General features: G+C 33.8%; 2 protein-coding genes across 2 annotated transcripts; one reads left to right on the top strand and one right to left on the bottom strand.

Moving 5' to 3' along the window:
* Positions 1 to 412: 412 nt before the first annotated feature.
* Positions 413 to 7,971, top strand: LOC139854929 (delta-9 acyl-lipid desaturase 2-like). The gene is made up of 5 exons (XM_071844201.1): positions 413 to 745; positions 6,288 to 6,428; positions 6,563 to 6,703; positions 6,813 to 6,919; positions 7,687 to 7,971. Exons 1-5 carry the CDS (start codon positions 413 to 415, stop codon positions 7,907 to 7,909), a joined length of 945 nt encoding a protein of 314 aa, XP_071700302.1. The 3' UTR covers positions 7,910 to 7,971.
* Positions 7,972 to 9,553: 1,582 nt separating this feature from the next.
* LOC139856127 (inactive poly [ADP-ribose] polymerase RCD1-like) lies at positions 9,554 to 12,813 on the bottom strand. Its single transcript, XM_071845362.1, has 7 exons — positions 12,685 to 12,813; positions 11,388 to 12,518; positions 11,037 to 11,278; positions 10,452 to 10,552; positions 10,167 to 10,331; positions 9,994 to 10,089; positions 9,554 to 9,818 (listed from the first exon to the last, which is right to left on the bottom strand). Exons 2-7 carry the CDS (start codon positions 12,413 to 12,415, stop codon positions 9,765 to 9,767), a joined length of 1,686 nt encoding a protein of 561 aa, XP_071701463.1. The 5' UTR covers positions 12,416 to 12,518; positions 12,685 to 12,813; the 3' UTR covers positions 9,554 to 9,764.
* Between the last annotated feature and the right edge of the window lie 1,427 nt (positions 12,814 to 14,240).

The following is a 14,240-nucleotide window of genomic DNA, read 5'->3' as shown; positions in this document are numbered from 1 at the left end:
GTTATTTGCATTGATGAATGGATAGAAAGTCTTGTAACCCGAATGTATTTAAAGCAAAATATCGAATTATATGTAATTATACAACAAAAATGATTATAACCAAAAACTATCCATCTAATCTTATATACATATACATATGCATATCACAAGTAGGGTCTGATCTTATATTTGCCAGGGAGGGTTTGTAATTTTGAATCAACTAATCCAACTTTTAATCAACTAAATAAAAGTCAAAAGAGATATGTTCAAATTGGTCAAAACTAATTTGCAATTATCAACAATTTACACTATTTTCACCATGCCCCCCAGCCCATTAAAATATTAAGAGCCTACATATATATAACTATATAATTCATGTCACTAACTATAACTATCACAACTCTCTAGTCACAATCAAAGAACCCACTTAACCATGGATACAGATCATGCTCTTCGTACGAGTCCAAAACATGACCACCGTACGCAGCTTCTAAAGTTAGAGAAGATGAGGAGAGGAGGATTCTGGTTCAGACGATGGAGTTTCGTAGACATGGCTACCTTTTGTTGGATCATGAGTATACATGTGTTGGCTGCATGGTCACCTTTCGTGTTCGATTGGGGTGGGTTCATTGTGTCTATGGGGTTGGTGTTATTGACCGAAACGGATATGACAATTGGTTACCATAGACTTCTTACTCACCGGAGTTTCAAGGTCCCTAAATGGCTCGAATATACTTTCGCGTATTGTGGTGTTCTCTCTGGCCAGGTATTGTTAAAATATTAGTGCAATCTAATTAAATGGATTCTATTGTCACAAGATATATCTTGTAGAGATTTTTTGCATATCTCTGTAGAGATTTTTTGCATATCTCTAAGATATCTTGCATTTAATATAGAGATTTTGTATATCTCTAAGATATCTTGCATTTAATATAGAGATTATAGGATATCTCTTTTATATCTAGTATTTAATGTTTCTTAGGTATAGTTGGTTTGCATTTATTATGCATTTAATATTTCTCTTGTATTTAAAGAGGTAGTATGTAACATTTGAAAATAAGGAAAACCATTTACAATACACTTCAAGTTTGTACATTCTTTGTTCATATTTTGTTTACTAAACTTCTATTCTAGCAAGTTATTAATTATTTTATGGTATCGGAGCTTGGTTATAAACTTGATTATAAGTTTAGTCCTAAGTTAAACTTTGTGTGCAATTACTCAAAGTGTAAACTAGTTTCTTCCTAATCATAAATGGAAGTCTCAAATGTAAACAATGGAGGTATGTTCAATGGTATGGAAAGACTTGTAGGCAACAACTACAAGTATTGGAAGATGTGTATGGAAGCTTATCTCCAAGGTCAAGACCTATGGGAACTTGTGGCCGAAAGCGATGCCATAATTCCCGTAGAAACTCTTGAGCAAGGCGAGTCACGAAGAAAATGGAAGATTAAGTGTGGGAAGGCTCTCTTTGCGTTGAGGACATCAATTAGCAAAGAGTTCATAGAACACGTTCGTGATCTTAACTCGCCAAAGGAGGTTTGGGATATTCTTGAGAAACTCTTTACCAAGAAGAATACCGCACGGTTGCAATTCCTGGAAAATGAGTTAGCAATCTCAAGACAAGAAGGTATGTCAGTTTCTGAATATTTCTTACGGGTGAAAACTCTTTGTTCTGAAATTTCAGAGATTGATACAAACGAGAAAATTAGTGAATCTCGGTTACGAAGATATTTAATTCGTGGTTTGAAGAAAGAGTATGTTCCATTCATAACCTCTATACAGGGGTGGTCTACTCAACTTTCGGTTGAAGAATTAGAGAATTTGCTCTCTAATCAAGAAGTTTTGGCCAAGCAAATGCCTAAAGGATTTGAAAATGATGCGGTATTGTTTTCAAAAGGGAAGAAATTCAAGAAAGGTTCTTCTAGCAAAGAAAAAGAAGAAGAGCAAACTAGTTACAAAAGTAACTATGAAAAGAAACCTCCCACATGTTACAAGTGCGGGAAGGTTGGTCACATCAAGAAATATTGTCGTTCTAAAGTCACAAAAGCAAACGTGGCTTGTTCAAGCAACGATGATGATGAAGTCAAATGGGAGCAATGTTTTACCGTTGATACGGTTGTTAAGAAGAATCAATGGATTATTGATTCGGGTTGCTCTCATCATGTACCCGGTGATGGAACTCTTCTTCATGACGTTAGAAATCACAATCAAAATCGAGTTGTAATCACGGCCGACAACTCAACTCATCCGATTAAAAAGGAAGGTAATGCTATTATTGATGTTAATAATAATACTTTTACTTTGGAAGATGTTTATCTTGTTCCTGAATTGACCAAGAATCTAGTTTCGGTACCTCAAATTACCGAATCTGGAAAATATGTTCTTTTGGTCCAACGGATGTGAAGGTCCTTGAGAATGTCAAGGAGATTGTGGGTGATGTTCTCTTCACGGGAGAAAAGAAAGGTTCTTTGTTTGTGTTGTCCGCAGGTGATGCTTATGTGAAGAAAACAAGTCAAACCGATAATGGAGCTATTTGGCATGCTAGACTAGGCCATGTGGGATATCAAATGTTGCAAAAGATATTCTCACATAAACTAGTTGATGGAATTCCTCAATTAAAGAATGTTCGTGAGGAAGTAATATGCCAAGGATGTCAATATGGAAAGTCACACCGACTTCCATATAAGAAGTCAACAAATCGAAAACAAGGTTTGCTTGACTTGATTCATACGGACTTGATGGGGCTAACAAAAACACCAAGTTATAGCGGTCATTGCTATGTCATGGTGTTAATTGATGACTATTCTCGGTTTACTTGGGTGAAATTTCTAAAGGAGAAAAGTGAAGCCTTATCAAAGTTCATAGAGTTCAAAGAAGCGGTAGAATCAGAATTTGGGAGAAAGGTAAAAGCTCTTAGGAGTGATAATGGTGGAGAATTCATGTTAAATGATTTCTTTACTTATTGTAAAACAAATGGTATTTCTCGCCAAATGACTTGTCCGGATACTCCACAACAAAATGGGGTTTCAGAAAGAAAGATTGCTTACCTTGTTTCAATATTCTTATCTTGGTTACATGATAAGGGGCTGCCTAAGGAGCTATGGGTGGAAGCACTTCAATGTGCTTGTCATGTGTCTAATCGGTTACCATCTTGGTCAGGTACACAAAAATCATCTTTTGAGCTAGCTTATGGTGAAAAGCCTAATGTAAGCTATTTTAGGGTGTTTGGTTCTATTTGTTATGTTCATGTTCCAAAATCTAACCGAACCAAACTTGACCCAAAAGCTCAAAAGTGTATTTTTGTTGGTTATGATTCTCACAGGAAAGGTTGGAGGTGTATGGATCAAGAAACAAAGAAGTTTACCACTTCAAGAGATGTGGTATTTGATGAAGTGTCTTCTCAATTTTCTGAATCAAGCAAAAATGGTGAAGAAAATAGAGATTACAAATTTATGTTTCCTAGCTTCGACACTCAAGAAGAAAGTGAGAATGATGGTGTTTCTCAAAATCAAGAAGAGACGCCTATTGAAGAAGTACCAACTCAAGTTAGAAGGTCAACAAGAGAAAAAAGACAACCAAAACATCTAAGTGACTATGAGGTGAACACAGTCACAACTTGTTTCTTTTCAGGTGGCTTAATTGAAGAACCAACATGTTATGAAGAAGCTAAAGATTCTCCAGATTGGAGAAAAACAATGTAAGAGGAGATTGATGCATTGGAAAAGAATGAAACTTGGGAGCTTGTCAAGAAACCGGAAGCATGTAAACCAGTTACTTGCAAATGGGTCTACCGTTTGAAGAAGAACTCGGATGGAACCATTAATAGGATCAAGGCTCGGTTGGTGGCTCGTGGCTTTTGTCAAAGTTATGGGCTTGATTATGAGGAAACTTTTAGCCCCGTGGCTAAAATGGTAACGGTGAGAACAATAATCTCATTAGCGGCTTACAAAGGGTGAAAATTGTGGCAACTTGATGTGAAGAATGCTTTTCTATATGGAGAGCTTGATCGTGAGGTGTTCATGGAACAACCTATTGGGTTCATTTCAAATCAATTTCCAGAATATGTGTGCCGATTGAAGAAAGCTCTTTATGGCTTGAAACAAGCTCCGAGAGCTTAGTACGGTAAGGTTGCACAATACCTTGTCTTTTGTGGTTTTAAGATTTCTGATGCGGATTCTAGTTTGTTTGTAAAGAAAGAACCAGGTTTCCATGTTTTGGTATTATTATATGTTGATGACATGATTATCACCGGAGGAAACGAGTCAGAAATCTCTCGTTTAAGTGATGATCTTTCGGTTCGTTTTGAAATGAAGAATCTGGGGGAGATTGGATGTTTTCTTGGCTTGGAAGTCGATAAATTAGAAAACGGGTACTTTATCTCTCAAAGGGGTTATGCAAGAAGTCTCTTGGAACGTTTCAACACGGGGGAGTCAAAGCCTATGACTACTCCAATGGAACCAAACCTCAAAATGAAGAAAGATCAAGGAAAAGAGCTCAAGGATATGAAGTTGTTCCAACAAATGATTGGGAGTTTGATCTATCTAACCATCACAAGGCCGAAAATTTCTTACTCGGTTGGCATTGTTTCTCAATTTATGCAATGTCCAACTAATGTTCATCTTGATGCAGCAAAAAGGATCCTTCGTTATGTGAAAGGATCAATGGGTCACGGTTTGTGGTACAAGAAGTGTGATGATGTTTTGTTAAATGGTTTCGTGGATGCAGATTGGATGGGAGACGCAAATGATCGCCATTCAACTTCGGGTTACTGTTTTAACATGGGTTCCGTGGTTATTTCATGGTGTAGCAAGAAGCAAGATGTTGTTGCTTTGTCTAGCACGGAAGCAGAATACATAGCTGCAACAATGGCGGCTCAAGAATGTATTTGGTTAAGAAGATTGATTGGTGACATACTTGAAAAAGTAGATTATGTTGTCAAATTGAAATGTGACAACGAAAGTGCAATCAAGCTTGCTTCGAATCCCGTGTTTCATGCCCGTACTAAGCATATAGAAATGAGATATCATTTTATTCGTTAAAAGGTTCTTAGCGGGAAAATCGAGCTAGCAAACGTAAGGACAAATGCTCAAGTAGCCGACATCTTTACTAACGCTCTAATGAAAACCAAGTTCATGGAATTTCGAGAAACGTTGGGGATTATTGATCGAGAGTTTGCACTAAGGGGGAGTGTTAAAATATTAGTGCAATCTAATTAAATGGATTCTATTGTCACAAGATATATCTTGTAGAGATTTTTGCATATCTCTAAGATATCTTGCATTTAATATAGAGATTTTGCATATCTCTAAGATATCCTGCATTTAATATAGAGATTTTGCATATCTCTAAGATACTTTCATTTAATATAGAGATTATAGGATATCTCTTTTATATCTAGTATTTAATGTTTCTTAGGTATAGTTGGTTTGCATTTATTATGCATTTAATATTTCTCTTGTATTTAAAGAGGTAGTATGTAACATTTGAAAATAAGGAAAACCATTTACAATACACTTCAAGTTTGTACATTCTTTGTTCATATTTTGTTTACTAAACTTCTATTCTAGCAAGTTATTAATTATTTTAGGTATATATCTATGTATATGCATGTATGCATCATGTATCTTGTCTCTAACTTGAAATTAATACCAGCTCAAATTAACCAACCATAAACTATCTTTAATAAGGTTGTGATTGATTGACTCTTAAGTCTTAACTAGATGATTCATTGAATGGATGTTAAACTGTCCAATATTGAGTGCGTTGTTGAACCATAAAATATTTATGCTAAAATATTTGAAGTTGAGATACTCTGTTAACAATTCGGCATCTCTAATATTTCCTTTAATATCTTTTCTAAATTTTTTATCAAGAATCAAAGAATCACACTCTTTTATTCATTAATTAAACGGTTAATACAATAATTTCACACAATTCATTCATTATGTTCCTTCATAGTAAATATCAAATAGGTCATCTCCATTCATGACAAAGTCACCTTTGATCCATTCAGTGTTTAATCATTTTCTTTCATCAAACGCAACCTAATTGTATATTTGTATCAATAATTAGTCTTGATTTTAGTTTTTCGGCTATGCAGGTTCCTTTCAAAGCTGGGTTTACATTTTGTTCACTGATAGTGAGTTTAATTAGTGGTTTTTTTTTATAGAATACCTTAGTTCCAATTAATGTATTTTTTGGTTTTACTGGGCATCTAAAAGAGTAATGATCAATTATATAAAAAAACATATTTAGATATAGTAATTTATATAATTTACATTTCTCTTACATATATAAACTTGCAGAAAGATCCAATTTCTTGGGTGAGCATTCACAAAAAGCATCACAAGTATGCTGAGACAGACAGGGATCCTCATTCACCAACAGAAGGCTTTTGGTTTAGTCACATAGGTTGGTTCTGTTACAACAATTACATTGTTGCAAAGGTAGTGCTACATTAATTTGTATCTATATATATTAATTGTTACATATATTAGAAAAAATCTTTACTTTTTAACATCATTATGAATATGAATTATGATATATATTTGATATAGAAACTTATGTAATGATCAATTAGTGTGGAGACTACACAAATGTACCGGAGCTAAAGGCGCAGTGGTTCTACAGATTTCTTCATAATACTTACTTTTGGCATCCAACTGCACTTGCAATGCTACTATATATCTATGGAGGCTTTGCCTACTTGGCATGGGGAGTGGTATATATGAATTAATTTGCTATATATAAAACTTATTTTAGTTCGTTAAGCAACTATGTTTCGCTAGCTACAAGATCATTCACATACAATGTTGATGCTATCATTTTAGGGCATACAAACAGTGATCGTTTGCCACATAACATTTGTTGTCCGCTCGGTTGGACATGTATGGGGCGAGAGGTCTTGGAACACTCCTGATAACTCCACCAATAACTGGTTTGTTTTTTGAAACTTTTATATTTAGATAGTGATATGCCCATCATCTTTTTTACTACATTCACCATAACTGTGCATTAACAGGTTGTTCAATACAACATAGTAGTGTAATGTATAATTTATGGTGGATGTAGTAAAAAGGACGATGGATATATCACCATCCTTTATATTTAACCGAGAGACTATAACAAACATATGATTAAGGATTCAGGAAAATTATAATTTACAATTACAAAACGCATTAAAATGTTTCATAAACACACAAAAAAGGTAAAAATATCTTGCAAAATTCCACATCAAATACTTGAAAGACTTGTTCACACCTATAAGACACGGAAAACATAACAATTATTATTATCTACTTAATAATGTAGTGTGTTATTATTACAACATATTTTATAAACTGAAATGTTACAATGGAAAAAAAGTGTGATATCAATGGCGATTCCAGGATGCAAATTCAATGGGGTCCTCAAATTTTTTTTCAGTTCTAATTATATTTGAATGTTATTTTAGTGGTTGTTTGCTTTCAAAAGACTACAAGTTCGGAAAATATATTGGGTCCGAGTAGTTAAATATAGTGGTGTCCTATACATTTTAAAGGAAAAACTATAAATTCGAAAAAATATGGGGTCCTCCAATTAAATTTAGTGGTGTCCTATATAATTACAGGGTATTTTCTACTAATAATTTTTAACTAGCGGTGTCCCGTGACCCCACAGGTCACCATGTAAAGTCGCCACTGTGTGATATGATTGATGAAACAGGTGGAGTGGTGTGTTAGCTCTAGGGGAAGGTTGGCACAACAATCACCATGCATTTCCAAACTTGGCAAGACACGGGTTAGAACGATGGCAATTCGACTTAGCGTGGGAGATAATTAAGTTTCTTGAGTTAATCGGATTAGCTACAGATGTTAAACAACCAACTGAGGCTGATAAAACAAGAATGTTGGCATTGTTAGCGCCAAACAAGCTCAAACTAATCTAATATGATGAAGATAGGGTCTTAATTGATCATGATGTATGGTTAAGTTGTCCCTTAGATTCCTGATTCCAAATCAATAATTTATTACTATGTCCAAACTCCAACTGTTTCTGACTTTCTGTTTTCGTTATAAATTCTTAGAATCTCAGATGCACGTGGTTTTTGTCTATGATATAACATAATTGATTATTATTGCTATATATGGATAGAATAGATATAGATATACAGATAATAAATTGACAAGCAAATATAAAAGATAGGAGTATAATTTTGTGGATCCATATCCAACAGATTATTCTCGCAATAAATAATATAGTTCATGAAATACGTAATCATATTGTATAACTTCCAAAACTAGGTCATCAATTTATAAAATTTCTAATCATATAAGTATAGCTACTACGTATACACATAAAATGGATTAACCTGCAATCGGACCATTCGACCAACCTTGATAGACAGGCACCAAGATAGTCAGGGCCATTGAACAACCTTGATAGACAGACACCAAGATAGTGAGGGCCATTGAACATATATTCGCCACCAAACACACCACCAACCCAACCCTAATCATGTTGACACAATTAGATTTACACCACAAGCCATCTATTTTGACACGAACCTAAAGTCCGGCACTTCCAATGCCTGAAACTTTCAATAAACTAATAGTGCGTTTGATACAACTGAATGATTTAGCGCTAAGTAGTTCATAATCTGAATGATTCAAAAGTTATGAGTAAAATTACGTATGAATGACAGTAATCTGTTTGATATTCATTTTTAACGAACACTGTGAATGATGTAAAATTACTTTACTAACCTTTAACATGAATAAAAACTACAATATAATTGTTTAATAAGTGTTATTGATATAAATTAAAGAGTATTCAATAAAACTTAGGTGCTTAATAGTTAAGAGAAAGTTCTAACTCTGAATGGTTAAGAGAAAATTCTAACTCTGAATGGTTAAGAGAAAATTCTAACTCTGAATGGTTCAGCACTGAATGTCAAACGATCAGCACTGTCATTCAGAGGTTAGAAACAAAAACGCTGAATGCTTAATGATTCAACATTCAGCGCTGAACCATTCCATTAAGAGGTAAACAAACGCACCCTAAGTGCCCATAAGACTAGCAACACAGGCTGCAATGGTCAAAGAAAGAGATCAAAAACAGTTACAAAATTACACAACTAAATCACGCAAATTTTTAGTAATATTACTAGACCTCCCTAGATAACATGAACAAGGAAAACCCCATCTAGTCCAGAACTCCAGATACATTTTCCTATAAAACTTTGATACACATGTACATTATCAAGAGGCTTTTATCACACGATCACCGATATTTCCACCTTCATATATGATAAATCTACCATAAAATGTGTATTAATATCATTTACAGTAGTTAAAGCGCATTTGTGGTGGATTTACCAAAAAATAATGGTGATTTTATCATTAATAAGTCTTAAATGTACGAAAATACAAGTTCGGAACAAGAGCACATAAGATCACTTTCATAGACATGTGCTCTTCATTATAACCCTCATCCAGGGACCAGGATCGTGTGAAAGCAGTATAGCCAAAGAGACTATAAACTAGATCCAAAACGTACCCAAAACGCAATGTTGTTGGATTTAGGCAAGAAATCGAGAACCAAACACTGGTTTTATTAAATTGATATCCTTTCATATATATCCAGGAGACTTTAGCCTTAACGACAAAACAGAACAATTTGACATCACCAACATTGCTAATTTATTAAACATAAGCACAACTAAGAAAAACATAGATCTACTTTCATCATTCGGCGATAAAGCCCCAAAACAGAAAACGATAAGACTGAAGTCTTTTGACCTTTCAACCTTCTTGCACCTCCTTAACTTCATACATGTTTGAAGCATTGGGAATCTTCTGTAGGAAAGATAAAAAAGAAACAAAAAATAATACGTAACTGCAAATTCAAAAACATGAAGTACCAATATCTATACATTCACATGTAAATTGACCACACAAGTAATAATATAAGAAGTTGTTAGTGACAATTAGAAAAAAAAATAAAAAAATTGAAAATCTGATTATAACGAACCTTGTTCTGGAGAACTAATATTGCAGACCTCAGTAACTGATCCCCGACAACGGATCTCAGCTTCCTAATGAAGTCTTCACGAAGCATTTTCTTTGCCTAGAAACCACAATAATGAATGAAAGTTTCTTGTGCATACGTAGTAGTTATAGATTACATATAAGGTTTATACTTACCCTAAAAGATTCATAATAAGAATGTAGTAATTTCATATCATGTGGGGCCACTTTAGAAGAAACAGCTTCAAACAACATTGAGAAAGGCATCCATGGTGATTTCGGTTCCTTAGGTGTGCTTGAACCATGACTTGGAACAGCTTCCAACTGTGGGCTATTTCTACCCTATAAAAAAATTGATAATAATAATAAAAAAAAAATCAACACTACGTTGAAAACTCTAGGTTTATATATATGATACACTCAAGCATTTATATTTCAAAAAAACCATGTAAATGAGCTTACACTTTTATTCGAAGAGGAATCTTGGTTCGTGGGTCCATTAAGATCATGAAATGTAGTGATTCTTGACATATCATGCCTACTTTCCTGAGTGACCACATTACCTGCGACACAATAACACAAATTTTAATTACCTCTCATATCTAAAAAAATATTATTTATCAAATTATTATCAATTATTAAATATTTTTTAATCAATTATTAATTATTAAGTCCACGAAGTCACCGGTTATAAACTAGGTTAACATATATACTAACAATAATAATTAATAATGATAATATATAATATAATAATACTTTAAAAGGAATACAAGTCTTGAATTGAAGGAAAAAATATTCAGTTAATCCATACAATATTCAGATATATCGCGCTTAGTAAGAAACTAGATTAAATAATTAAAGAATCACAAAAAGATTTTTGTATCCAAGACATTAATAATAGATTAATGTGACTTCAATCTGCATCAATCAGTTCCAAAAAAATCCAGACACACCCAAGTATAAAAATTGAAAAACTTAACAGCTAATACATACAACATAAATCAGACATCTGATTATAAGTACAATTGGAGAAGTAAGAACAATTACCTTTGATATCCGAATCAATCTTGAAACTTACAATACATTCAGGGATGATGTGTGTATTCATATTCATGTTCCAAATTACATAATGACTTGGATCTTCCAAATTATCAACTCCACTATCAAAGTGCTGATCACTTGGATTAAACTGTTTCGAACCCGGGTGAACAAGTTCAGTATTCCCCAATATCACACGGCATAATACCATATGCCTCAGTCCATTTTCGTCAATATCGCAAATAGTAGCACTGTACAAACGGTAAAACGGGTAAGATATAAACGAAGTGGCTAAAAATGAAAAGGGTAGATGGGTCAAAAGTTATACAAACTAGAAGTGAAAAAAGAGCATTTTTGAACCTGTTAAGTGCAGATTTAACTGCTGAAAGGTGAACACCAAAACCATATTTTCCTAGCTTAGGCCCATTAGGCCCATAAAACATAACTCCAGATGGTGCACCATTAGCAGCCGCAAACCAAGCGTATTGCACATTAGCCGATCCCCGAAGTTTTTGAGTAATTTCAACCTGCTTTTGGAACATTTCGAGTCGTGCTTCCATAAAGCCGCTAGAACATTTCTTTACATCAAGAAAGTCAACTTTCAAATCACGACCTAAAGCCTCAATGAACATGTTTTTAGTGGTTTCTAAATCGACAGTTCCAAAATTAGTTTCGAAAATTGGTGATGCAAGTTCATGACTTTTTTCATTTTCGTCAACTGGGGTGCTATCAAAATGGTTCCTTTTGCCTTCTTGGTCAACTTTGACCCGTTTGACATTTGACTCTCCCACACATTCATCATCTCGGTTGTTATTTAACCCATTCAGCTCGATTTCCAAATGCAAATTGATCTCAGGGGTCAAAGATGACTCACCATTATCATCTTCATGATTCCCATGACACCCGGAAATCGGGTCGGGGAAAACACAATGACCCGTTTCGTCAATCCATGCAATGGGCTTCTGTGAACCCGTTTTCAAATCTACCTGAATCATATGCAAAATGTCTAGGATGAAATGACACCCGTTACATTTCACTTCAATCGATATCCTTTTTGACCGAAAGTCCTCTGTGACTAAGTCAACTATTTCTTTTTCAAAGTCAACCCATTGACCATCTTGAGAAAACAGCAAACGTTGTGGCAACCCACTCTTCATAAAATTTGAGTGGTTTTTCAGTAAACTTTTCCTCCCGCACGAGCTACATTTGTTTTGGCAAGCATTTGCACGTTTTCTCTTTCCAAGCTTGTTTAAAGGCGACGTCAGACTCACATTTCTCTTATTCGCATTAACTAAATGAGCCTTGCATTGGGTCACTATTTTCTTCTTCGAATCGATGATAATTTTTCGACGACCGTTTGTCAACACTTTCACTACCTTCGATGACATTTTATCTACACGGTTAATCTTATACACACTAATCCGCCTAAAAGTTAACTACTTTGTGAAATATACAGTTTACTAAAATCAGGGCCTGAAGAAATTGCATGTCCTGCAAATAAAAGTTCACCAAAAAAGAGAACGAATAAATTAAATTTCATAATTTACCAAAAATAGAAAATTAAAAGAAAAGGGGTATGCAATAAGTATTGATATCGGCTTTTTAATTGTTTTAAAAATGATTAGTTTCAAATAAACTACAATTATTATGAGCATACCATATTTTGATATCAGCTTCACTTCCTTATTATGCGACCATATCCCTGTCATCGCTTGAGGTCGGCAAATTTCTAATACTATCATATAGTAATTACACTTCTATTCAATACTACACTAAAAACACAAATGGATCATCAGAATATTAAACATAGATTATAATTCACATTCATTAACACAAATTTTCTGTTCCCATGAAAACTTTATTTCATACAGACTCGATAACCCACCGTATAATCAAAATTTTCAGCAACTGTTTCAATCAACAAGTGTTGATTTCATTTCATAGGTAAACTACATATGACCATATTAAAAGATTTGGGTTGCAAAACCTTCAAAACTAAAATCTCTATATCCTTAAAATCAAATTTGAACTATTTAATCGCGACACATAGTTATTCATCCCAATCTAAAAGAAGCCCACACAATTCTTATAGTTCGCTTGCAGGAACATCACTTTACAGATCAGATATTGTGTATCCATATTCATATAAACTCTACAAGTAACTTTCTTTTATGCATACTCATACGATAAAACTTTCGCGTTAAGCTTCTTTATTCCTTATTTGTAAAGTTCTGATATTTTTACCCAGCATGAACATTGTTCACATTATCACATAGAGCATATCCACATAAACTCTACCAGAAATATATCTTTCTGCATACTCATACAGACGTGAATATCTCAAAAAAGTATCCGTATTAATTACCATACATGTTTAGAACATTATATCCATCTAGAGTTACATATTTCACAACTTCTCAATTAAGCATACATGATATATATCAGATAGGTAACCATGCACATACAGAGAATTACATATTGCATTTCCGAAATAATACTCTTTTCGCATCCTTAAAATCCGTATATATCATGAGACAAGTCAAGCATACAAGTCTCGGTATAAGCTACCAATTACCATAAATGTTTAATAACAAAATCCCTCCATTTAAGGAGTTATTCAACTAACTTGAAACATTACATTTCAATCTCAATCAAACATTTAATTAACATCTATATGAAGTACTAGCAAACTTCCTTTTAGTATAACCTTATATAAAAATTAAGTAAAACCTACATATGAATCAACCTCATACACAACAAATAATCAAACAATCCACACACATATGAATCCTTGGAAAAATTAACTCGAGATATTTTTATAAAATTATAAAAACAACTAAGTTAAAAAAAAAAAAAAACAGAAATATCTGTATAAGATAACAGAAACTGCATAAAAAGTTTTAAGGCCTTTGACCTGATGAAACTCATAAAGCAATTAACCAGGTAAGATGATTTTAAATATGCATAAGACGCCTAAAAATAAGAGATCTGGCGGTAAACATCAGAAACCCTAAAAAAACAAGAGATTAAATAAACTTACCCAAAATTAAGAACAAAAACCCTAATTATAAAGTCTGAAGCAAAATCAGGAAATTAAGATAGGTATTGATGAACATGGATCAATCAATTGGTTGATAGATCGGTTGATATAAGAAGTCGCCGTCTCTGAGATGATAAAAAAAAAAATGGGAGAATTTTGGGGGAAATTTGGGG

Source organism: Rutidosis leptorrhynchoides, chromosome 6 (genome assembly GCF_046630445.1).
Source record: "Rutidosis leptorrhynchoides isolate AG116_Rl617_1_P2 chromosome 6, CSIRO_AGI_Rlap_v1, whole genome shotgun sequence".
Lineage (NCBI taxonomy): Eukaryota > Viridiplantae > Streptophyta > Magnoliopsida > Asterales > Asteraceae > Rutidosis > Rutidosis leptorrhynchoides.
The sequence above is the reverse complement of the archived record's forward strand: the minus strand, read 5'-3'. Positions and strand labels throughout refer to the sequence as shown.